Below are 24,386 nucleotides of genomic sequence, written 5' to 3' on the forward strand. Positions count from 1 at the left end.
TGAGCGGAGTGAGGTTGATGTGAATGTTCGCATTTATTGGCTTTCACAAGTTTCTACAAATAAACAAAAGTTGATGCCCCTGTAAAGAACTTATTTTTTGTTTGTATGTCGTTTCTTATTCCTTATTTTGTGCATTTTAAATCAGGCGAAGCGCGGGAAGTGATTGACTTGCGCTTGTAACGCTTGTCTCCGCTCCTTCTCACCCCTCGCAGAGCGATATTAGAAGTTCGATCGCGCTCAGTTATCTGGCTCCGTTGGCATGTCAACTACGGGAAAGATAAAGACAGCATGTTGTGGCGGGCAGAGAACGGGAGCCGCAGTGAGCTACGCCGAACAAGTCAACCATACATTCGTCAAAGATGACTTAATTGGGCAACACATTTTTCATAGCTCTGCGGCGTGCTCACCCAAAGATTTCTAGTTCGACGGTGGTTTTTCAGCATTTTCTAAAAGCAACGGGTGAGCACAAGAATCTGTACTCATTATTTGAGCAGGTATTGATTTTGCATGAGTAGATATGAGTAGAAACAGTTCTCTGCAAGCCTGACTGGATTAACAGAAATGCAGTGTTACTTGACTAATTGGTGAAGACAGCAGACAAGCTCCGGTCAGGAAAATGTGTTTATTGAAAGGCTTGAATTCAAGTTGGCTCAGCTACGTAATTTTAGTTTCTTTTACTATCGGCGTGTAGTTCAAATGATGTCAAGTAATTATAGGCTGCTTCCTGCTCATGAAATTCTTGTAGCCGCGGTTTGATTATTTTTGAGTCTTCTAATAATGCCACTCAAGTACACGTGATGGACTAAATATTTCTGAAAATTATTACACAGAATATCAACGAAGCCAACATTTTGACAAGTGAACTTTTTTTTGTCACGGCAATGCTGTTGGCCTGACGAAGACAAGTCAACTTGTCGAAATACTGTTTCCAGTGACGTTCTTTCTTGAAAAACTTCTGATCGCTTCAAACCTCATCGTGCCTCCAAACTGAAGTCTCATTTGGTACTAAAGTTCTGTAAGGAAACTATGTGCGCCGTTGTAACAAACGTGACTAATTCAAATGCGACGTGTCCTACTTGTGATTGTTATAATTTTCGCATTGGTTCGGATATTCTCGGTTTTAAGTTTGCTCATTATGTCCGTATATCAGTTGTAACTTGAAGTTGTTTTTATAGATTGACACTTTCACACTACATGTATGTCTGTTTATTTATACAAAATGTGCAATAAAAAGTTCATTTTATTTTTGGTGATCGAGTTTGGTCTTACTGAGAAATCAGTCAGCTTAACTTTCGCCTCTTCAAAAAACACGAACCAAATAAAAAAAAAGATTAGCAAAATTGCCGCATCGCCCAAGCGGCCTGTGGACCTGAAAGAAGGCACGAGCGTATTCCACTTGCATGCGAAGTGAGAAAGGAAGGATTTGGCGGCAACCCTCTTCCTCCCTATTTTCCTCTTTCCCTCTATTTCAGGACGTCATGAAAGAAATTTTCTGTTCATGATTTATTACTAGTAAGGTGTCCAGCAACCACTAGTAATAAAAGCGGCACTGCCGCAGCCGAGAGTGAATACAGGGGGAGTATAGGGAGTTCTCACCCCCCGGCACTAGTGCCTAGTAATGTGTTCTTAGCCATGTTGGACATGGACTTGCAGGAAAACCTTGATGGGACTAATGTAAAATGTTTTAGGCTCATTGATGTCTTTTTAGTGTTTATTAATACTTTTGGAAGTTTTGACAAGCATTGCACATTAGTGTTTACTAATATTCACGACTGTCTAAAACCACTAAAGATCACTTTTGACGTACCATGTAACCATGGTACTTTTGACTTACCAGATTTCTCAACATTAATCTTATATTCACTGATAAGAGAACTTGCTGGAGCTGCAAACCCAGGGCAAATAAGCCGCCTTTATCATTTCATTCCAAGCACACGAAACTAGTGAAGAGGGGTACTGCGAATAGGGGCTTCAGCAGTACATCGAGAAAATGATGCCAACACACCATCATAGTAGGTTCAGACAAGTTTCACAAATCAGCAAGGCTGGATATCCAAGTCACGTTTTCGTGTCCGGTGTGGAAGGATTGCTTACAGGGGCCCTCCAACATTTTTGAGCACCTGCATTTTATTTCTGGTTTGCATTGACTGGGGTCAATTTTAGCACAAATATAAGGACCGATACCACATTATTTAGTACATTAATCATGCCATAATGTCACTGCATCCCTGCTGATGGCATCAGCTCATGGCTGTGCCTGCCAGAACTATTGCAGCCAGAAATGACCGCGAGGAGTGCAAGCCAATTATTGCCTAAATGTAAAATTAGATGCAGCTGTGGCATGGAATCGAATCCAAGATTACTGCTGGGTTTCAATTTTTTGTGCACTTTTTCATTGAACCTTAAACAGACACCATCACTACAACTGCAAAGCATGGCTGAGGCGCTGATTGCCATTTCGCCTCTGGATTTCTTGTTTGCGCGAGGCCAATGTTCTTACAAAAGGCTTCTCTCTCTTCCTTTTTTCTCGGTTCCGAGTGCCTGCGAGCTGCCTCTTTCTGCACATGTGGTATGCTTTTTATTGTTGTTGAAGCGGCATAAGCAATCTCCTTAGTTGAATATATGTTGCTGCACCCTTCCATTTCTTCAGGCGGCTTGCCTAAACAACTTTGCACAGTCCAGGGATGCTCAAACAGTAGAAAAAACTGCTTCACCACTCTTATCGCTACGCTCATCTCTTTCTCAGAAACAAAGGAGAGAATGACATGGAGTGCCGCTGTAAGGAATGTTTGACAGAGCCTCATTTGGAAACAGTAATTCCTGATTAAACTCTGATAAGTAAGGCACCATTTTAATTAATATGGCCACAGTGTCACTACTATCTTAAACAGTACAAGCAACAATGGTATGCAAGCTTCTCCTACGTAACACCTTTCAACTGTTTCCACTGGCGGTGCATTGCACAGTTACTGACGAGTCAAACAAAATCGCAAGACCCCATAAAGTTGAGGGTAAGCATTTCTGGTCTTGAATTTTATAGATAGAAAAACTTTGAACTGTGTGCCCCTATTGCTGTTGTTTTATACCAATCTGTCCATACTTGAGTCTATGCAACCCATGAGTAAAAAAAGGGGGGGGGGGGGGGGAGTGTTGAATAATGTTGTAGGGCCCCTTTAAAGGGCCCCTAAACCACCCAGGATATTTTTTCAAACATCTCAAGTGAGCACCCGCATCGCGTGCAGAATGCTGTCACGATCAATGATGTCATACGTGGCAGCGCTAAAAGTCACCGGCACGCTACAAATTTGAAAAAACAATCCCTCCTCCTCCCTGGGCCTGACCGGCCTCGGCGTGACGTCGAGAAGTTGAATATGATGAGCAGCACTTATATGCAGCATAACGAGCAACCAGTTAGCCTGCAAGCAGCTGTGTGTGCTCCTTGTTTGCCATGGTGCCCATGTGCACTACCTCCCTGCAACGCACACCCTCCTAACCCTGCACAGATCACCTGTGCACCTGCATGCGATGTGACAGCGGATGGATGGCGAGGAATGATTCTTTCAGGCAAGACAGAAAGGTAAGAAAACGGGGTGTGGAGAGCACAATAACTGCCTCTTATGTGAGGACACCTCAACCAATAGACGTGTGGGGGAACAGGAGCTGGAACGACAGTGAGACTTAAGAAAGGGAATTAAGGAAAAAGAAATAGACAAGGGAGGAGACAGAAAAAAATGAGGTGATAAAAAGGTGGGGGAGCGGTAACTGAAGAAGAAAAAAAAAAAAGCTCACGTAATAGGTGGGAGCGGGAGAGATTTTTTAAGTGAAAGGGTGAAAAGTGAGGCGCGTGATGAAAGGAGAAATACCCTCAATGAGAGGGCAAAGCGGCTTTAGGGGAGTGTACCAGCAGAGGGTAGCAAACGAAAGAGCGAGAACAGCGATTGCCACGATTTGATAATCAAACGCATTTAACTCTGCTATTACAGCCCCATTTCGAAAAATTATCACGGCTCTGTGTTCATTGTGTAACCACGCACCACTTCCCCACCACCACTAAATTCAATCTCTAGGTGGTGTAGGGTTCTTTCAGAAACAGCAGACCAGGGATGCTGATGGTGCATGTTGCAGTGCCGGTACGAACTAAGCTGTCATGTCTATACTCATGGCGTCATAGAATCATAAGACTGCTTGAAAATGCAACATTAATGTTCTTTCTGCACTTAAGAAGCTAATGAACCTTTGTAGGAAGGCGAGACCAGAAGGAGCCCCACCACATGTGAAAAAAAAAAGCACAAAAAAGTAAGTTCATCGAATTTGCCACATGTGTGGTACGGGCACACTGCCCTTCTATTTTTCCGCAGATGAAAACACCTCAAGTGGCGGTGCACGAGTCTGTGGGGTGATAGAACCTTTCAAACTCAGCGGCTAGTGGCAGTGTTCCTGCCGGCTCCTTCGTGTTTTTCCATAGTTTTGAGAAACGTTTCTTCTATGGCAACTGTACCATGGCGCAGCCTAGCAGCAACAAGGTTTGTTGAGCTTTCACAGTATTTACAACGAATCTTCTGGAACCAATCTTTACCTCGTCCCAAGGGCTCAGCGAGAGAGAGAGAATAAGTTTAGAGAAAGGCAGGGAGGTCAGCCAGAAGTGGGAGGAGACGCCAATGTTGGTACGACTTGTTCACCATCTATGGAGACTTAAGTTGTTTCTCTCATGCCCAATCGCTGTCGTGAAGAGATTTTTTAATTCTCGTAATTTCTAGCGCAGCATTGAGAAAACAAACTGGGAGCCCTAAAAAAAAGCACAATTTGCATTTCGTGAAGACTGCTGAGGTGACTGAACAGGAGCATTCAGCTTACCGCCCACTGAATTTTCCGTCCCCTTACAAGAAGGCTGGAATAGCTCGCTCATGTGAACGCTATGGAAGGTGCGATAATGTATATGCGTGTTTTGCACGCTCTTTCGACTTCGCAGCAATCACCATTCCTTTCATTCTAGAAGTATTCGATTCACAGTTTATATCTTTAGAACTCTGCTTCGCGCTTGTCAAGCTCATGTTATTTTTACGAGCTATAAATAAAAAAATATTGTGTTAAAGTCAGTTTCAGTATTTTTGTTTTATTGTGGTTCTAACTAACTTTTAAATGGAGTCCACATTACTTTCGCATGAATTCTTTTCGATTCACTTTCGTATTGTTGCAGGTACACAACCATGTCACTGGTGCTTGCACTTGCCTTTGATGGAGCGTTGACGCATGTTTAAGACATGTCGACCTGTCACCACACTCATCACACTTCCCTCGACAGAGACAAGTTCTTCAACATTGTGCACATGGCCTGCCTTGTACAGAAGGTTGCCATTATCAATGTATGCTTCCCTGAAAAAATTATACAGCCTGAAAACCAGAACTCTGTATGTGTCCTTCTTTGTATGGTTTCTCGTTTTTCGCACTGTTTCCCTCCAATATGTCATACCAACACACCCAAGCAATTACTTTAGCTGAAAACCAGCCTCCAGTTGCAGATGAACGCACGCAGACAACACTCCTAATAAACGGCCACGCGTACAGTATGGGAGGGAATGCTATCACCCCAAGGACGTGGAAATGGCCGCGTTGGCGCTCAACACCGCTGCGTTCGTCTCGCCGTCTGTGCAAGCATAGTGAGCCCATACCGAATTCCCCTTGCATGTGGCAAGGGGAATTCGATAAGGGGCCAAGTGGGGAGAGACATGCTGTGAGAGCAATCTAACAAAGTTAGAAATGTGGTGACTGATTGCTTCTTGGCCCTCTATTTCTTGAAATGCAGCTCAAACCACATTTTATTGAAACGGTCGTCAGGAGCAGGAATAGGTACGAGTTGACGCAGACGATATTGGAAGCGTGCAACATAGCAGCACTTGGTGACGCATCTGTTGGCAACCCATTGATTTCTTCATCAAAGAACAAGTTATGATGTCTGTTTAAGTGATTAGGTCCCTTTGAAAAGTGCTTCATGGTTTGGTACAATGACATGTAAATGATGTGATGTCCAGTGGTATGAATACTACTGAGAAATAGGGTCACCACCTGTCCGCTTTTAGACTGGCTCGGCTGGTTTCCTAAAGAGTGGGCTGGTTGCCAGTCTGCCACTGCCGTCATTGCCCCTCTCCCCTTTTTAGAGCAGTAAACGAAGAGTCATTATAATCATGGCCATCTTTATACCAGAAATTAGACTAGTAGATTAGTTTAGCGAGATGTTTTTGTTTGCAAATAGGGTTTATGTGGCTCAAGAAAAGCAATGTTACTAAATGGCACTGCATGACAAAGACCTGACATGATGTCTATTGATCAACATTAATTAATAAGCTCCCTGTAGCTCATGCCTCCGCTCTTTAAGGGCCGGTTTTTTTGTTTGAGAAAAGGCAGCAATCTTACTGAGAAAATGAAAATAAACGTTTCAACCATAGCACTGTCTGTTGCAAGTTTCTCTCTGGAATCCATGTCTTCTGTCATGCAACACCAACACTTCTGAAATGACTCACTTCTAACAAGCCCATGCATCCACCCATCTTGAGAGAACCTCATGCTGGGCGAGTTGTTGTACGTTCATAATTGATTTTAAGGTGCAGAAAAACAATCACAAGAGGGGACGTGGAACAGAGCACCACTAACAATTATTGTTAATGGTGCTCTGTCCAAGTTTTGCGATTGTGTTTCTATGCACTTATATAAAAATATACCTCATTCAGCAATGATGCTTTATTGAAAGGTTCACCCATAAAAAGGCCACTTTCCTGGACAGGTTCACAAGTCCAGAACAGCAGCACTGCAGAATCTCGAACTGACAGCTTGCAAAATGATCTCACCCCCCCCCCCCCCCCCAGCCAGTTTTGCAGAGCAAGTCCAGGTCAGCCGAGATGCCATGGCTAACGAGATGGTGGCAGCAGAATGCAGCATTTCATACTCGGGCATGGATCAGAAGGTCACATATGCAGCCAAGTCACCCCTTTCATCACTTTGGCACTTGGTTTAGGCATACACAAAAACTATGCATGTTTTACCATGTCTATCACCAGAATGGAGCTGTTTAAGCAAGGCAATCATTTCAGATCCACAGCCTCGATGCATTAGAACACTGTGCCAGCACATGGTCCCTAGGATGGGAGAAAAGATTATACCTTTCCTGCGGGTTGGTTAAAAAAAGGTGTACTTGCATATGCTGTTATTGCATCTTGCATAGATGTGGAGGCAAGCAAACTTCGCTCATCTGGCATCAGTGGATGCGGATGAAGTTCTCAAGTGCACCTGGCACCTCGCCGGCAAAGTGGATCCGGCGCTCGACGATCTTGCGAGCAGCAAGGCACTGAAGGCTGATGTGCTGGAGAGGGTTGAGCACGCACTCGCTGATGCCGGCCAGCATGCGGTGCGGCTGGTTGCCGTTGGCGTTGCGCCGGTCCAGGTGGGCGCCATAGCGCAGCAGCGTCTGCACCACGTCGGGCACGAAGTTGTTGCGCAGCGCGGCCACGTGTAGTGCTGTGCTGCGGGCCTCGTTGACCGCCTCCACGTCGGCGCCGCAGTCGAGCAGCAGAGCGGTCAGCGATGCGTCGGGAAAGACGTGCGGGTGCGCCTCCTCGAAGAATGCCGTCGGCTTCATGGTGTTTGCACGACTCACCACAAGGTGCAGCAGGGAGTCGCCGGACGCGGTGCGCGGCTGCTGCGCCAGGGCACAGCACACGAGGCGCCGCACGGCCGCCTCTTCCACGGCGTTGCGCTTGGGCAGCGCGTTGAGCACGTGCAGCAGGTGCGTGAGCACGCGCAAGAGCTTGTCGAAGTTGTCCAGGTGCCGCCGGTAGACGGGCCGCTCAGCGAGCAGCCGCGCGGATTCACCGCACCGGTCGACCAGCAGGCGCGCCGTGGCCAGCACGTCCTCGAGCCGCAGACGGTCGCGCAGCAGCCCCGCACGGCCCTTGTCCAGCATGTCAAGGTAGAGACGCACCAGGGCCGCGGCCGCCTGGCCCGCCTCGGTGTGCAGCAGCGTGTCCTTGACGACGCGCAGCTCGAGCGCGTACTGCCACAGATCGATGCAGCGCTGGTACTGCATGCTGTCGGCGTACGCGGCGCCGCGGTACATGATCCGGAACACGGTGTCCTTGTGCTGCGCGCCCAGGATGCGCTCACACATGAGCAGCGACTGAATGCGCAGCGCGTCCAGGTCGTGCGCTAGCGCGTCCAGCTGCTCGGCGTTCGCATACTCCACAGCCATCTGGAAGGCCGGCCGCCGCGGCAGCAGCGCGCCCAGGGGCTTGGGCACGCTCTCTCTCGCACGCAGCGCCTGCGCTCGTCGCCAGTAGAAGAGCGCAGACTGAACGTCGTGGTGCTCGTCCAGAAACGTGGTGCCCAACAGCTCGTCGGCCTCGGCACGCCGCGCGGCGCTGTACTCGACATTGCTGACCAGATACTCGTAGATCTGAGCGGCCCCCTTAAGGCAGGCCGTCTGGAGCGCGTCATCGCCGTAGCGACTTCGCAGGAACGGGTTGGCGTGGTGCTCCAACAGAAGTCGCGTAGTGTCGAACCGATGCTCCTGGATGGCGTAGTGCAGCGCTGTCTTCAGCTGCACGTCCTGAGCGTTGACGTCCGCGCCACGGCGCAGCAGGAAACGGCACAGGCCCACGCTCTGCACAGAATTGATGAGACAGGTGCCCCCGTTGTAGTTTGGTTTCAAGATGTCCGCACCGTGGTTGACGAGGTACATGACCACTTCGCGGTGCGACATGAAGCATGCGGAGCGCACTGGCGTCGAGCCCGTGTCCGACACACTGTTCACGTTGGCGCCATAGTCGATCAGCTGTTTGACGACAGCCAGCTTGCCTGCCACTGCCGCACACCAGAGCGGGGTGACAAAGTGGATCGAACGGTCATCGGTTACCTCGTAGACGCCTCGTTGTTCCAGGTCGGCGCCACACATGGTGATCAGGTACTCTACAATGTCCGAGTTCCCCTTCTTGCACGCGACGAACAAAGGTGCGCATCCTTCTCGAAGACGCGATACGATGTCTTTGCGTTCCTCTCGCGTCAGCCGCTCGATCTTATTGCGAACAAGGTACGAGAGACGGGCACCTGGTGGGGCGTGCCTACATTCTGTGTAGAGGTCGTTGAATATTGCGTCTCGCTGGGAAGTCTGATCTGTCTTTCCTGTTATCCACATACTTAGGAAAGCTTCCAGTTTTGACACGCAGATCACGCACCACGACCACTACTGACCTGAGGCCATGTTTAGACAAAAACTAACAATCCACTGGACGCGATTGGAGCCTTTTTTTCCCCCTCGGTGATTGACTTGATGATGATAGCAGCCCGTGATGAAAAAAAATGACAAACATGTCGTAATTTCAACCTGAATTGAATATTTGCCCTTTGCGAAATTATAGTCTTTTATATTTGTGCCGGTATTCCAAGATGGTCAACTTTGGTGCAAGTTTGGGCAGTACCGGTTTTTGTTGACTTCTCTTTTATTCGAGGTCGGCACCAGAGGGTCACTCTCGCTCAAGAAGGTTCTATCATTCTATGTGGTCTGGAGTGAAGGCGCGCCCCAATAAGTGACACCGGTCACCGCCATATTTGAAAAGGAAATACTCGGAAGCAGACGACAAAGTACGCTTCGTAGCTCCGCCCACGCAGTAGCCTTTGGAGACTGTGACATGCTTTTGTAAAGCAGTTAAATATTTTACAAGGCCATGGTGACTTCGTGCGTCGCTTATGGCTGCACAAATCACATCAAGGAGACGCCTGGGATCACTTTTCACGTGTCAGTTCTCGCTTCTTTCGCTTACGATCGCCTGTTTTTTTCGCGTATGCTATTAAATTGGAAACAGCATGAAAAGTGCGCATGCGTGTAATACGTGCGCATAGCTGTACGGAATGTAAATTGAAGCTTTAAATGCTCGCTGACACAACGTTGTTCATGAGTTTTAAGCTTATGGACGAAGCACTTGCGGTACATGGCTGCACGTATCAAACATTGGAACGAGTAGGACGTCTGAATGCCCTTTGAATTCCAAGTTTTCTGGTGTTGTCTTACAAGGCAAGACTGACGGCATGCATGCATATTTTTTTATCGAGTGAATATCAAATTTGGTGCATGTTTACCGACGAATTCGCAAACGTAGAGAATATTTCATGCCGTGATTATTTGTGCTACACGTTTCCGAAAGACAGTGCACTGCGTTCTGCCTGGGAACATGCTGTTCGAAGAAATAGTTGGAGGGCTCGATATGCGACACATCTCTTGACAACAGATTGATCTGAAAGCGTGTAGCTGACAATTAGTGCATAAAATAATTTGTTTTATAAACAAGAAGAGGCATTTATTCGTTGGTGTAACCTAAAAGTGGTTTCAATCTCATTTTTTTTTCATCGTGCAACTGCAAACCAACGCGTGTATGCCATGTCGGTTCCGCCCTGTTTTTCCTCTAGCAATATGGGCGCCGGCGGCTTCAGTTGCTCCCCTTGGCGGCGGCCGGGACTGCCACTCTAGGGGTTCTATACAACCTCCTTGCTCTCAATGTATACAACTGTTTCCCGCCATTTTGAACTGCCTGGCACTTGGCGGAACAGAACAAGCCCAAAGTGGCACATTTACATGGATTTGCGTCGATTCTCTGGCTGTGCTCATCCGAAATGCATATAAAACAGGTCAGTGTACGTCTTGCTGCCTTGGCTATTTGGCATGTGTCCATCAGTGTCCACCTTATGAGTAACTTCAGAGTAAGCCTAAATTCGAATAAGCTGCAGCTGCCGGGTGACGGTGTCGCCTTCTGGAAAAGCATCCTTAAATACGATTCGCCGAAAGTATTCGTCTTCCAAAACTACGTCTTGGACGGTGTGTGTGCATTTCCTTAATTTTTCAGCTGATAATACAAGGTTTCCGGAGCTACAAAGAGCAAACTTGCGTGGAGCCCTTCAGTCCACGCCATAATGTGATAGGTACGTATATCTAGCTTGTAAACATCTATTGTAACACTCACAACCCTATCTTACTTTCCAGTTGGTCGCAATGGATCGGGAAAAAGCAATTTCTTTTACGGTAAGTTTTGTGATGACATTTGTAAGGATCGTTGTTGCTGTCGACTGTTTCGTTTGTTTTTACGCGACCTGCTCAAGAAGTGTTTAGATGTTAGCGCACGTTAGTGACACCGAACAATAACTGAAGTTGTTAAACACGCGCATTTCTGCAACTCTTAAGTGTTACTGGAGAGGCCGCCCTCCCGGGTGCCGACAAAAGTACGGCTGACCGTGGGAGGTAGCACTGGCCACGCTGAGCAGCACAAAAAGCAGCGCCGTGTCTGCTTTTTGCGCTGCTGTAAACGTCAACCATAGCGCACTGTTTGTTGCTCGTAATCATTGCTCACCTATATCAACCAACATGAAACTACGCCAGCCCATGTTTATTGTTAGTATGGTACATTTCATTGCATACCATTATCGTATATTTGTTGTGTGCATCCATGTTCTAGTGTATTTGCACAACACTATCCATAATATGGCTTACTAGTCTTGGTTCTACACCATTGTAGTACATGTCGTATTATGCGCATCATGTCATTTTTTAGGTATTTTAGGAGGAGTAGTGTAGTGGACGTGTGATTCATGCCGTTCAAGTCGCCCGACACATAGTGGCCCGACATGGTATTCATGTATGTCGTGCTGCATGTGAAATGTCATGACAGGCAGTTCATCGACTGATATTTGTTATGCAAGCAATCACGGTCAGGGATGTAGCAGGGTTGTACTTGACGTCACCCACTTGGGGCATTAGCAGCCACCATATCAGTGGTCTGCAATAGTGTGCACTTTCGAAAGAGCGACAAGAGGTTGTAAGCATGATGCTACTATGTCGGGGGCTGAAATGCGTTTGAGGACCTATGGGTCTGACCTTTGGGGTCCGGAAAAAGTTGTCACGATAAAGTACAGCTTTGTGAATGCATCAACTCTTGACTATAGCAGTAATGAAGCTGTGTGTGATGCAAAGCCTGATCCTTGCATCGAGTTCACAGACATTAAAAAACTACCTTGTTCACGCCACAAATGTTGAAACAACCGACAAACTGAAAGGTTCAAAATCTTTAAGCCACTGCGTTTACGGTACTGTTGGTGTTCCCAGATGATGCGAAAATAAGGGCAGCTTTCCTATCAGGTCAGCGTGGCAGTGCGTTATCAGGTGGTGTTTCGCTGACCCATAGGGGCAGTGGTTGGCTCTGTCGATGTCGACTGCGCCATTATAGTGTTTGCGAGGTACTGAGCACTCCGAAAGGAATGACACACGCGAAATTCTAGCAACGCCCAACTTAATCTGCAGTAGCGAGGGTGTATTTGGACGGATGCATGCTATGAGCGTTCCCTTTATGATGGGCGGTGACATGTGTGCCACCAGGCTATCAAAAAAAAAAAAAAAAAAAAAAAAAAAAAAAAAAAAAAGAAAAGAATTCCTTCTTTTTATGTTGGCCTAATGGCTTATCTATTTCTATTAACTCGATCTTACTATAACAAAGAAAAAATATAAATTTGTATTCCATCTCTCTGCCTCTTGAGGCAGAATGACCTACTTTTGCCACAATTTCTGTCCTTTATCTCTACTTTTTTGCCACCAGTACTCTAACAGTCTCTTACTTGCTTCTATAGGGGACGTGTTCAGCTTTTTATGTTTGGCCCTGAAACCCAAAGCCTAGGCTTGTACCCTCACGTATACCTGGGTGGATATCGCTGCATTCAATCAGAACATGTTCTATCGTTTCCTTAGCTCCCCCACAGCATGTAAACTTTTCTTCTTTATTAAATTTCGCTTTATGACTGCATGTTCCAAGGCAGCCCGATCTCGTTTCGAACAGTAAAGCGCTTCCCCTTGAATTATCATAAAACGTCTCCTGCCTTATTTAGTTCTTGCTGTTTCGGTAGTTACTGAGAGCCGGCTTCTTTTCCATTGCTCTCATCCAATGAAACCTTGCCTAATGCTCCCTGTTGCCATATTGCCCATAGTGCCAGCCGTATATTTACTGGTGAGCATTTGTACTTATCCCATGCCACTTGCGCTTCTGGGTATGCACCATTGTTTTTATTTTTTTGTAGAGAGAAAAAAAAATGCAAAGAATGCCAACCAAAATGAAAAGGTTATCAAGCATCAAGATGTTTCAGCCTGTATATGGAAGCCTTGTTCACGTTAAAAGGCTCTTTATGGAAGCCGTCTTTTCATTCTGGTGGGCGTTTCTTGTGTTCTTTCATTATGGCTCAGGCAGATTGGTTTAATGTTCAGAAGACTAGCGGATGGAGAGTTGGTTGTGTCAAGCGCTGATTTTAATTTTTTGCAGCTATCCAATTTGTGCTGAGCGACGAGTTCTCCCATCTGCGCCCAGAGCAGCGGCAAGCGCTTCTGCATGAAGGCACAGGACCACGGGTGCTTAATGCCTATGTTGAAATCATATTTGACAACAGTGACAATCGTCTGCCGGTACGTCTTCTCTTCCGTCACTGTTAACTGCTTTGTTCATGGCTGTGTGCAACATGCCCTCCTGGCTTGGGGTCATACTCTGGTACGCTTGAATTTACTAGTATCAGTGAGTGTTGACTGATTCTCGATAATGGGTCTCTGTTTTTTATTGGCGGTGAAGGCATGCCATGGTTCCATCTGCCGCAATCTTTCTGTGAGGTATAAAATGACATCGCATGGTACTCACTGGGTGAACTGTTCGACAACTTCAGTAGTTCAGGCTGTTCAGCCGCAGCATTTCTCACTTTGCCAGCGGTGGTTGAGTTTGTATTAGCTGTTAAACAACCTAGTGCATTTGCCTACAAAGATTTTTAGCAAGCTAATGTGCAGTCATCGCCGCGATGTGCTCTTTCGACTGAGTTGGACGTCGATTGCACGTGGAGCCATCGACACCCAACATGAGTAGGCTCTCTGGTATAAGGTCAGTTATGAAATTCATCTAGTAATTATTAAATTGAACCATTCTCACATTTTCAATACATTTACAATATTTACTCGCGTAGTGAACGCACTCTCATAATAAATGCACCACGAACTTCAGTTGTTAAAATTTGGAGTTTTCTTTTTCTCCCACGTATTAAACGCACCCCTTAAATTAATCAGCTGCAGTCCCACTAGCTGGCGCCTCCTTACCCATTCGATCTCTTCCATTTTGATTATTATGCCGATCGCTGTCAACCTCTTCGACTGCTCCTTTCGCCCGATGCCGTGCGCCGTATTGTTCTTTTTTATCCCTGTGTGGCACGTCTTCAGTCTTTTTCAATTATCTGTGCATCACAACAGAGTTCACGAATGGTGAGGGAGTTGGAGACATTGCAGCTGACAAGCACACAGTCAGCGGAGCTCATGAAACTGCTTGTGCCAACCAACGGTCACTTCCTGCAAACACAAAACATTGAGGTGGTAGGCCACCCCGAAAAATGTTTTTTAGCCGAATGAGTCTGGATTAAAATAACTGCTTTGTCGGGCAAGCGTGTGTCATTTACTTTGCCTAGTCATTTAGAGTGCAAAATATTGATTATTTTTTGGGGAGGCCATCTTTGCATTTCCGATGGAGGCGGAAATGTTGTAGGCCTATATGCTCAGATTTACGTGCACATTAAAGAACCCCAGGTGGTCAAAGTTTCCAGAGCCCTCCACTACGGTGTCTCTCATAATCATCTGGTGGTTTTGGGACGTTAAACCACACATATCAGTTGCCATCTTTGTCAAAAATTTAATGAAAAGTGGTAGTTACACCAGCCTTGATAAGTGACTAACAGGTGCCTGAATTCAGTAAAGCTTTGGAATTTCTGTAACCATAGGTTGGAGCTGTGCAGCGAACTCTTATAAATAATACACAGCAAATATCAAAGAAGTTCTGTTAAAAAACTAAAAAAATGGAGAAAAAAGTGCCACTGTAGGCTAAACTTGTTTGCAAAACCAGCTGTGATTTAAAAACTAATTGATCAATATCTTTTACTCTAGTTCACTGCACAGATATATAAGTGGTGAAATGCACAAAATTTCAGTTCAGGGCATGCACTGAGAAAAAAAGTTATGAAAGTTGGCGTCACGTGGTTCGGAGCAAATTATTATTTTGAGGAAAACGTAAACAAAGATTGCAGAGTGGGCACAAGGTGTCAGAAGCTTCGCACACAGCCTTAAAATGCACCAGATTCATAGGTGGTTTCCTTCTTGAATTGCATTATGGTCTCCTGTTCTTCGTGTGGCTGGTATTCTTTTCTTTTTGGCCTGTTTCGTCCCATCCGCTGACTTGGCTTAGGCATTCTGCATGCGCTTGTGATCTCTGGCGATGCAAACGTTCGTCGTGTAGTACCCTGGTTCTGTGCTAGCTTGCCTCAGGATGTCTAGGGTGCTTACACTGCCATTATTGAAGTGTGCCGCAGCATCATGCAAGGCAAAAATTACTGTAGGCAAGCTTACGCAGACCTCTTTTGGAGCCCGCTACCATATCCGACCATTAAAGCAATCATTTACATTTTTTGTCTTTCATTGTAAACATTTCATAAAAAGTTTTAACTTTGTTGAGCACATCATTCGTAAGTCCTCATTTGTGCACGTGCTTTCCTTGGCCGAGTCTCGCTACTCTCACCGTCGGGCAGTTTGCGGCCATGTCCACTAGGGGGATGCGGCAGCACATGCTGTGCAATGGCTGCAACCGTCGCGTTGTTTACTTCCAGGCAACATGCACACTTGTGTAGACAAGTTGTTCTCTTGTCATTCAGGATGGCCTGTGCCACAGGTGCTACTTCCATGAAGACAACATGGTCCGGCAATGAGGCGCAGGTGCAAAAAAACAAATATACGTTGTTCTAAAAATCCGTTAATTGCCACTACCATCATTTCCAAAGTACACTTTCTCGTGTAGCAGCGAACCGTCAAAATGACACTTCATGAGCGTAAGTAGACTCGCTCAAAGTCCAGTTAAGTTGCCACGTGTGACAGGAGTATTATACCCCTGCTGCGCCGCAGAAGAGAGAACCACAAATTGGTGATGTTTGCGGAAGCACCACCAAATAGCCTCCGCTGGAGAGAGAGCCCACTGCCCTCTTCTAGTACACTGCGTCTTTGAGATGTGCAACCTGGTGACGTATTTTTGGTGTTTTCGGCGTTAAAATGCATGTCTCGGAGGCTACGCTTTTTCTAGATAGTCGCATAAAAGCAGCGGCTGCCAGCTACAAAGCCACAGGTGACATCGCCAACAGGTCAACGGTGGGAACTCGGATCTAACTCGGCGTTGTCGTTCGCGCCTTCTGGACATGTGTACCTCTCACCTCGTTCCTGATCAATCTTCATTTGGTATACTGAAGCTTTAGCGCATATACACGAGGACAAATACAATAGAGAAACGGGGACCAGCGTCTCTATTGTGTGTGTGTCCTCGTGTGTGTGGGCTAAAGCTTCAGTATGCAGCAAAACTAACTAGTTCGTCTTTTGGTAGTTGAGCAGAACATAGACCCGCACGTAGCTATCAAAATTATGACTGGAGCTTAGTGCGACATTATGTAAAGCCCTCGCAAGCTTTCCTTTGGGCCAGGTGATGACTTCGGGCGCGTCATAATCACTGACAACTCCGTTTGTTGCCTCAGTGAATTCTGCGGCTTATCAGCATTTCCAGGCACCATCTTGGACAGTGAGATCAGTGCAGATGACGGCGTAGTTGTTTTTGACTGCCATTGCCGCGAAAGTGTACCCATTCGGTTATGAACGCGGCAACGCCTTCGCTGCCGCTGCTGACCAACCGTTTGCCGCGCTACAATGCTTGTATCGGCGTTCTGCATTATTTAAGGCTGTTGTGTCCTAAAGAGCTTAATTCGCTTATTTGAAAAGCTTCAATGATAATGAGGATGACTAGAACATGACGGCGCCCCGCCGAGGTGGTCTAGTGGCTTAGGTACTCGGCTGCTGACCCGCAGGTCCCGGGATCAAATCCCGGCTGTGGCAGCTGCATTTTCAATGCAGGCGAAAATGCTGTAGGCCCGTGTGCTCAGATTTGGGTGCATGTTAATGAACCCCATGTGGTCGAAATTTTCGGAGCCTTCCACTAAGGCGTCTCTCATAATCATAGTCATATGGTGGATTTGGGACGTTAAACCACACATATCAATAAATCAATCAATAAATCAATCAATGGAACTTGATGGCATGCAAGAAGCAAGACAAGTTTACGGACTGTTTTCATGCGAATTAAGGTGCGGTAACTTGCAGTTCACACCTTGTTCATTATGCTGTGAGCAAATCATTATGTTAGCACTTGTAACGATTTCCAAGGCCTGAAATGCTTTGATTTAGGCCTTAAATAGGCATATTTTGCATTTCGCATTATCGATAGATCGAACTATTTTGTGATCCCCTTCATGTTCCAATATATTTGGCATCGACTGTATTATCGATATGCCATGCCTCAATTATCAGACACATTTCTTCATTATTTTGCTGGTACAAAACTGTGCATTCATTTAGTTTTGGCATGAACTTACACTTTTGACAATGTAAGGAAGGATTACAAGGTGAAGCTCCTGTTTGAAATCTGTTATGTCCCATTAATCGGTTAAAGCAGCGGCCTGGCTGTCCTGTGTAGAAGCGGCCACAGCTGAAACTTTGTACACCACAGCTGTACGTTAATCAGTTAATTTGGTGGGGTTTTATGAAATAAGTATCTGTCCACTTCTTGTCTTTTATTCTCTCATTCTTTCTCGTCGGCACTATGGTGCAAGTTTTACCTAGCTTATTGACAGTCTTATGTGTACTGTACATTCATTGCATATCATTAAGGCTAGAAAAATTAGGAAGTAGATACGGTGTTAATTGTGTGCTTACAGCTGCCATTAAGCTAGGTAAGGTTTGTGGCATTGTACAACGAAAGAATGACTGATTAAATGATAAGAAGCCGACCGATATTTGTTTCTGAAGACACACCAACAAATTTATTGATTGCTGTACAAGTGCAGTGTAGTACAAGTTCCTTTTCAAATGCTGATTGCTTCTATGTGGGACAGACGAGCTGCTGCATTAATCTGAGATTATTGGATCATAACAGATCACTTACCAGAGGCATGCCTTCTGATCTTTCTTTAGATTGTTGAAAGTGTAAGTGCTCAGCAATATTCGGTGAATGCACAGTTTTCCATCGGCGTAGAAACGAAGAAATGCATCAGATGATTCAGGCATGGCGTATCGATCAGTGGTAGTGCATGTGTGAGCCAACCATCAATTAACTTGCTTAAAGATGAAATTGAATTCCTTAACAGTTATCTTTCATGTGGACCTCCATGCGTGCTGGATTAATAGGTTCGCATACTGCGTAACAACATCTGCAAAAGTCGTATATTTGCTCACTAGAAAAAAAATTTACATTAATGTGTCATCTTCTATATTGAAGTTGAACTACCTCAGGAGATTGCTAAATAGTCTCTGTTACTTGCCAAAGGTGAATCTTGTACCTTAAAATGCTAGGTACTTTGTACAAGGCATCGGTAATTGAAGGACTGGTACCCACAAGGTGCATAGCCAGTAAGGGGGGGGGGGGGGTGCTTTAGCGGCCCTTTCTCTTAGCCTTCTCAAAACTGATGAAAGGGTTATTTTTTTTATGGAGAATAGATAATGAAAATGCGTGTTTTTTGAGACCTTCAAGGAAGTTCCTCCCCCCCTCACTGATAAAATTTCCGGCTACGGCCTTGGTGCCCTCTTACCGCCCAGCCCTGAGTGTAGTGTATGTATTGTCAAATCTAACCACAGTGCTCCTTCGGCTAGGGAACACAACACATGCCAGGGGCCTTCAGTTTTGACCAAAGTGTCATTGTCAGCTGTTATGAACATGGCTGTACTGCCTGAAGAAGCAATAGGTGCCACTCGATGCGCAAGCCTTCTCGCTCACCGGGAGCTGAGGTTTCCTTCACAGGCTTGAATGGGTGGTGCAGTGCTACCTCCAATGACATGCTATACGGGAAAATCCCACTGTGTCAGCACTGTTCATGTTACCATTACTGGTTATGAGTTTGTGGTGCTGCTGGATAGGGGGGTTGTGGTCTTGCAGATTGGTAGAAAGACTATGGCCCATTGATTAGTGCTAACATTCTGTCTGCATTAGAGCCTGCAGTGCCACTTTCCATCTTGTGAGTGATACCGCTACCTTGTGTGGTACGGTGTGGTTGGTTGTTATCTGGGAGAATTGCATGCACCATTGGAACTTTCTGCATCTCCCTGGACTGTCATTTCCCATGATTCTTGGTCATAACACTCTTGCATACCCAGGTTTCGTTATAGATGTGTTTTAGGGTCGGTCCATTCGTGCCCCTTATCTGCTGCACAACTGGTGGTGATCCAGATGCCTCTTGAGAGAAGGAGAAATGAAGCATGGCCCTCTTGGCTTGTGTTTCTCACCCTTATACTATTCCAAGCAATTTGCAACTCAACTGGCTGCTTCACACTGTGCACTGTGTTCAAAGCCTGGAAATTGGGTTACTCTGTCGGTTTTATTTTAGTGTGACAAAATGATGCATGGGAATGCTTTGCAACAGTGCCTTGTAATCTTTTCAATACGATATCGTTACCCTCTACAGTGCACACTGAAGACAGGTCATGTTGCCTTTTAGGTTGACAAGGAAGAGGTGTCCCTAAGGCGTGTTATTGGCTCCAAGAAAGACCAGTATTTCTTGAACAAGAAGATGGTTACGTGAGTGATTTCCTTCTTATGATGCTTTCGGATGAGGAATGACAACTGCGTTGCTCTGCAGGAGGACGGATGTCATGAACCTTTTGGAGAGCGCCGGTTTCTCACGGAGCAATCCCTACTACATTGTGAAACAGGGCAAGGCAAGTTTTATTGTCACATGGTTGGTTGTCATCTCTAAGTATGACTGCACTTGCAGATAAATCAGATGGCTACAGCGCCCGATTCACAACGCCTGAAGCTGTTGCGAGAGGTGGCAGGCACGCGGGTGTACGATGAGCGGCGTGAGGAAAGTAAAGTGCTGCTGCGGGACACTGAAGGCAAGCGCTCCAAGATCGAGGATCTGCTCAAGTACATTGAGGATCGCCTGCAGACACTTGAGGAGGAGAAAGAGGAGTTGAAGGAGTACCAGAAGTGGGACAAGATGCGCAGGCATGGCTCATTTCCACTCATCTAGATCTAGCTTGTTTGGGCTGATAGATCTACAAAGCTTATCTTTGGTGCGGCCTCTCCTGCAGCCATTTTATTTTCATAGATACAAATGTGTGTAGGCTGCAAATGCAGATAAAGTGCTGCATTTGCCATGGCCTTCCTTGCATCTTTTATGTGAAGAGGGTTTTCCAGGTAAAAGGTGAAAGCATTTTTTTTTTTTGCAGGCTTTCGTCCTTTACTGCCACTGCTCACGCAGGTTGAAGCATGTCGATTTAGAGCTAAATTTTGTTTCCACTGGCTTTACCTTCTGTTGTGTTAGCGTCATATTGGGTATTGCATTTACTTCAGAACCATGATCACCTTCAGTAGGCAGACTTGTAGCACTATGACTTTGTTACCTTGAGTAATGGCACATAGCGTTTTGTTAGGTTTTGTCATGTTTCATTCTTTGAGTGCTGTACACCTAAAACCTACTGTTGGCAGTGTTGTGGGAATTGGCCATGCCCTTCTTTATTAAGTGTTGTAGGGAGCAACCTGACTTTTATCTAAAAAATAGGTCTTATTCGAAATGTGCAGCGCTATCTAATGTCCCCATTGCAATCACTGGCACAATCTTCATTGTAGATGGAGCAGAGCATGTTGGATGATTTGAGTGTGCGTACAGAGCAATTCTATTAATGGAGGAAACTCGAGGCATGATTTCTTATGCCTCAAAGCTGCTGTGTCCTCTTTTGCCATTAATGTTAAGTGACTTGCACCAAAAGAAGCAATTCTTGTGTCAAATCTTTGTTTGAGTTCGGCTTGAATTAGAGGGGCAATCAGCTTATCAAAGGTGTCTGAGCGAAATTCAAGCACCTTGTGCCTACCGATCGGAAGTGACACTTTGCATTGTTTTCTAAGTGTACACTCTTGCATGTACAGTTTATAATGAAAATGCGTTATTGTGGACTTGTGGAATGCTACCTCTTAGTTGTGTGCTTCCTTGCCTTGCAAGATGGTCATGGATGCGACTGGCTGGTGTGGTTTTTGTGCTTTAATCCTTTGTCATCCAATTTATTCCCTGGATTAATTCCAAATTAGCTTCGATATGGTTGCACTGTTATCTAAACTCAAAATGCAGTGCCCTCCTATGAGGACCTGCATGACAGAAGTAATGCATCGCTTCTATAGTTGACGAGGTTTCACTTTCCTAAGCAACACCATGAAGCTAGTTTTTTTTTGCAATTAGTGTTAATCAAAGTGCGGCTGGGTCTAAACACAAGAATATTGGTCTTACCCCCCGTATTCGCAAACCTAACTTAAACTTTTCCTTATAACTTAAGCCAACTTTAGCCATAAGTCCGCTCTTAATGCGTTTCATGAACCTACCTGGTATTCATCGCGGAACTTTCCTTCTACTAAAGTAAGGCTCGGTTAAGGTAGCCTATGACCTACCTTAAAGTTCCCATAAACCACATCCAATATTTTTTTAGCATTTCGAGTAAATGCGTGCATCGTGTCGCGATCAACAATTCTGCACGTGGCAGCACTGCGAGCCGCCGGCATGCCACAAATTCTAAGAAATAATCCCTCCTCCTTTCCGAACCTTTTGGGCCTTCGCATTACGCCCCGTGCCACATCTCTGACGCACGGAGCCAAATATGCCAAATATGCTGCGACTAGTCGAGCAAGAGCCTACGACTTCCGGACAGTCTGCAAGCAGCTGTCCGCGCCGCTTGTTATTTGTTGTGTTGCTCGCGTGCGTGTAACACGACGTGTCCCCGTATGGGCCCATTGCATTGTCATTTTTTTTTTGAAGGCGTGTGTGCTGTCATACCGCCACGATTACGGCAGCCACGGTTTGCCAACAAGCATGTAACTGGCGGAGTCGACGGCTGGAGTTGTGGCAACTGGAAGTAGACTGTGTTTCAAGCAGCGCGTCAGTGATGACATGTTCCACGCGAGATTGGGAGGGGCGCTCAGCGAGAAGGCAAAGTGGTTTAGGAGAGAGAAGCGCATGAGAGAGCAAAAAATGTGGTCGTCACAGTTTCGATAATGAAACGCACCTAACTCTGCTATTACTGCACTGCTTTCATAAATTCTCACGGCTCTGTGTCGTACACTTGTGCACAATATCCCCACCATAACTGAATTTCGACCTCTGGGTGATTTACGGGCCCTTTAAAGAGAGATGCGGGTCGAAAAACGGGAGTTTTTTTCAAAATTACCGATTTGATATTACCTGTTTGATAAGGATTACCTGTTTGATACCTGTTTTACCTGAATTACCTGTTTTGATAAGATTTGTACCTCTACTGTTATGAAAAAAAAATACAGGTCGAGACACAACTGGAAATGCTTTAAAATTGCATCTAAAGAGCACAAGGTGCCTGTTAAAAGGTCCAAAGTGTGCAGTTTTCGAGCACCTTGCTGGCGATAATGCGCCGCCGCTCGCCATTGTTGATCGCATGAGTCGAAGAGTTGAGCCTTACTCTTCAAATAACAGCAGTTTTTCTCACTGATGCAGCGCAAGAAATAATAAAAAGAAGCACGCTTCTGCACATTTTTCGAGCGCCGCGACTGGCCGTCCCCCGATCCGCAATGGCGGATCGGGGGACCGCCATTGGCCGCTGTGCGCCTGTATGTTCTGTGAAGCCTATTTGCAGGGTTCATGTCTTGTCGAACAGCGCAGCTGAACAATGCTTTTCTTGTGTAATTATCTCCGTTATCAATGAAAATAGCTATTGCTCGCAAGTGAAAGCCGTTGTGCGGCGCGCTCTGTAGGAATAGGCTATGAGCAGCTGGTCCAATTTGCGGCAGTTGATGGCTTGCAAAAGCCAATGCATCAAAAGTTATTCACATTCGTCAGCCGGAAAGTTCGTGATGCGGCAATGGATGACGTCAGCGCCAATCTTGTGAGGTCAAAAGAGCTCACAGTGAAAAAACTTAGCAGGGACGACATTGCCATTATTTACGAGGGTATGTGGCACAAACGTGGCCGCAAAATGGCATGATACTGGACTTGGCTTGGATTTCGCAGTCCTGTCGAACTTCTTCCTAGCTTGCAATTGGCACATTGCTCTGCCAGATCGAGCGGGAGTTTGGCAAGCGTTTCATGGCCCTGTCTGTGAGCGAAATGTCTGTGAGGATTCGGCTCGAAAAAGCCGAGAGGGACAAACTTATGGTGCTGGTGTATTTTAGCGGCAGTGGCCATTACAGAAAAGATTGTTCTTTTTGGTTGTCAAATTTCATTTTTTGTGCCTATTACATATTTTGTATAAGCTTCGTAATTTGTTATTTGCATTCCACACTTTATTTCAAACATTATGAACTATGAATGGTAAAAAAATTACTGAAGTTCTGAGATTAAAAGAGGGGGGCAGAAGAGTTAAGGTTTTCGCTTTGTCATGTTGCAGAGCTAAAAGTATGCAACTTGCAAGAAAACTAATTATATATTTGAAATCAGGATAAAAAGTTCCATGACCAGCTCAAGTTTCATTGCTATAGGGTGAATATTAAAAAAAAAGTGTCTTCGAGTAGCATCTCCCCTTAAGGCTTTCTTAAACAACATGGTAGGGGAACACTTAGTGTATTCCGTTGTTTATGTGGACCGCAAAGAAGAATATTGAACGGCACAGCGTGTGCATACACGTCACCGCCGCGGCGAGTCCTCAACGATCGACGGGACCTGGGTCAGATCTACGACAAGCAGGAATTTTCGTGCTGCTCCCGCTTCACAAAAAGTGCCGAGAAGAATCCGCTCGCTGTGCTGTTTCTGCAGGAAAATATCTACAATCGTGGATTCATTGTCTCTTCTCATGCAGCTGTTCATCGCATCGCACTTTTGTGGAGTTACCACGTTTCAACTTCGGAGAGACGGCCTTTTCAATGTCTCGTAGCTGACCGTGTCACGAGTACACACTCCAGCAGATATCAGTTATGGTTGCAGAAACACTTTTCCCATACCAGTGAAACTTCTCGAAATGGCACAAACACTTTTCTAGTTGTTTGGTCAGTTGTACACGGATGCACATTGTGTGCTCTGTTGCATCCTATCGCGAGCTATGTGCACGTTTTTCATTTTCACTGAAGGCACACGATGTCCACCTTGGTATTAGGTACTTGTTGACAAAATTTGTCGGGACGTATCCACTTAGTTGAAGTTCACTTCTGTGCACCGTTCTACAACGAATGTAACTTAAAAAAAAGTGCTGTAATACTGCTGAAGCATTCAAATAAATCTAGTGAAATTTCAAAAAAAGTGAAAGGAAACAGCAAACGTTG

The 24,386-nt window shown here is 45.7% G+C and overlaps 2 protein-coding genes and 1 long non-coding RNA gene across 4 annotated transcripts in view; 2 read left to right on the top strand and 1 right to left on the bottom strand.

The window, feature by feature from the left end:
- The first annotated feature begins 4,384 nt into the window (after window positions 1-4,384).
- Window positions 4,385-5,404, top strand: LOC142777394 (uncharacterized). The gene is made up of 2 exons (XR_012888070.1): window positions 4,385-4,523; window positions 5,198-5,404. It is a non-coding gene; the product is annotated as an uncharacterized LOC142777394 (long non-coding RNA).
- A 1,669-nt stretch (window positions 5,405-7,073) lies between these two features.
- On the bottom strand, window positions 7,074-9,308 carry m-cup (ankyrin repeat protein mann-cup). Its single transcript, XM_037426553.2, has one exon. It carries the CDS (start codon window positions 9,179-9,181, stop codon window positions 7,250-7,252), a length of 1,932 nt encoding a protein of 643 aa, XP_037282450.2. The 5' UTR covers window positions 9,182-9,308; the 3' UTR covers window positions 7,074-7,249.
- Window positions 9,309-10,518: 1,210 nt separating this feature from the next.
- Window positions 10,519-24,386, top strand: part of SMC3 (structural maintenance of chromosomes 3) — a 310,016-nt gene continuing 296,148 nt past the window's right edge. For both annotated transcript variants that reach the window (XM_037426550.2, XM_037426551.2), the window contains exons 1-7: window positions 10,519-10,668; window positions 10,884-10,959; window positions 11,021-11,059; window positions 13,338-13,477; window positions 19,615-19,694; window positions 19,756-19,834; window positions 19,891-20,123. In XM_037426550.2, coding sequence (XP_037282447.1) covers window positions 10,654-10,668; window positions 10,884-10,959; window positions 11,021-11,059; window positions 13,338-13,477; window positions 19,615-19,694; window positions 19,756-19,834; window positions 19,891-20,123 — 662 coding nt within the window. In that variant the 5' untranslated portion in view covers window positions 10,519-10,653. The remainder of the gene's footprint in view (window positions 10,669-10,883; window positions 10,960-11,020; window positions 11,060-13,337; window positions 13,478-19,614; window positions 19,695-19,755; window positions 19,835-19,890; window positions 20,124-24,386) is intronic.

Source organism: Rhipicephalus microplus, chromosome X (assembly GCF_043290135.1).
Source record: "Rhipicephalus microplus isolate Deutch F79 chromosome X, USDA_Rmic, whole genome shotgun sequence".
NCBI classification, from domain to species: Eukaryota; Metazoa; Arthropoda; class Arachnida; order Ixodida; family Ixodidae; genus Rhipicephalus; species Rhipicephalus microplus.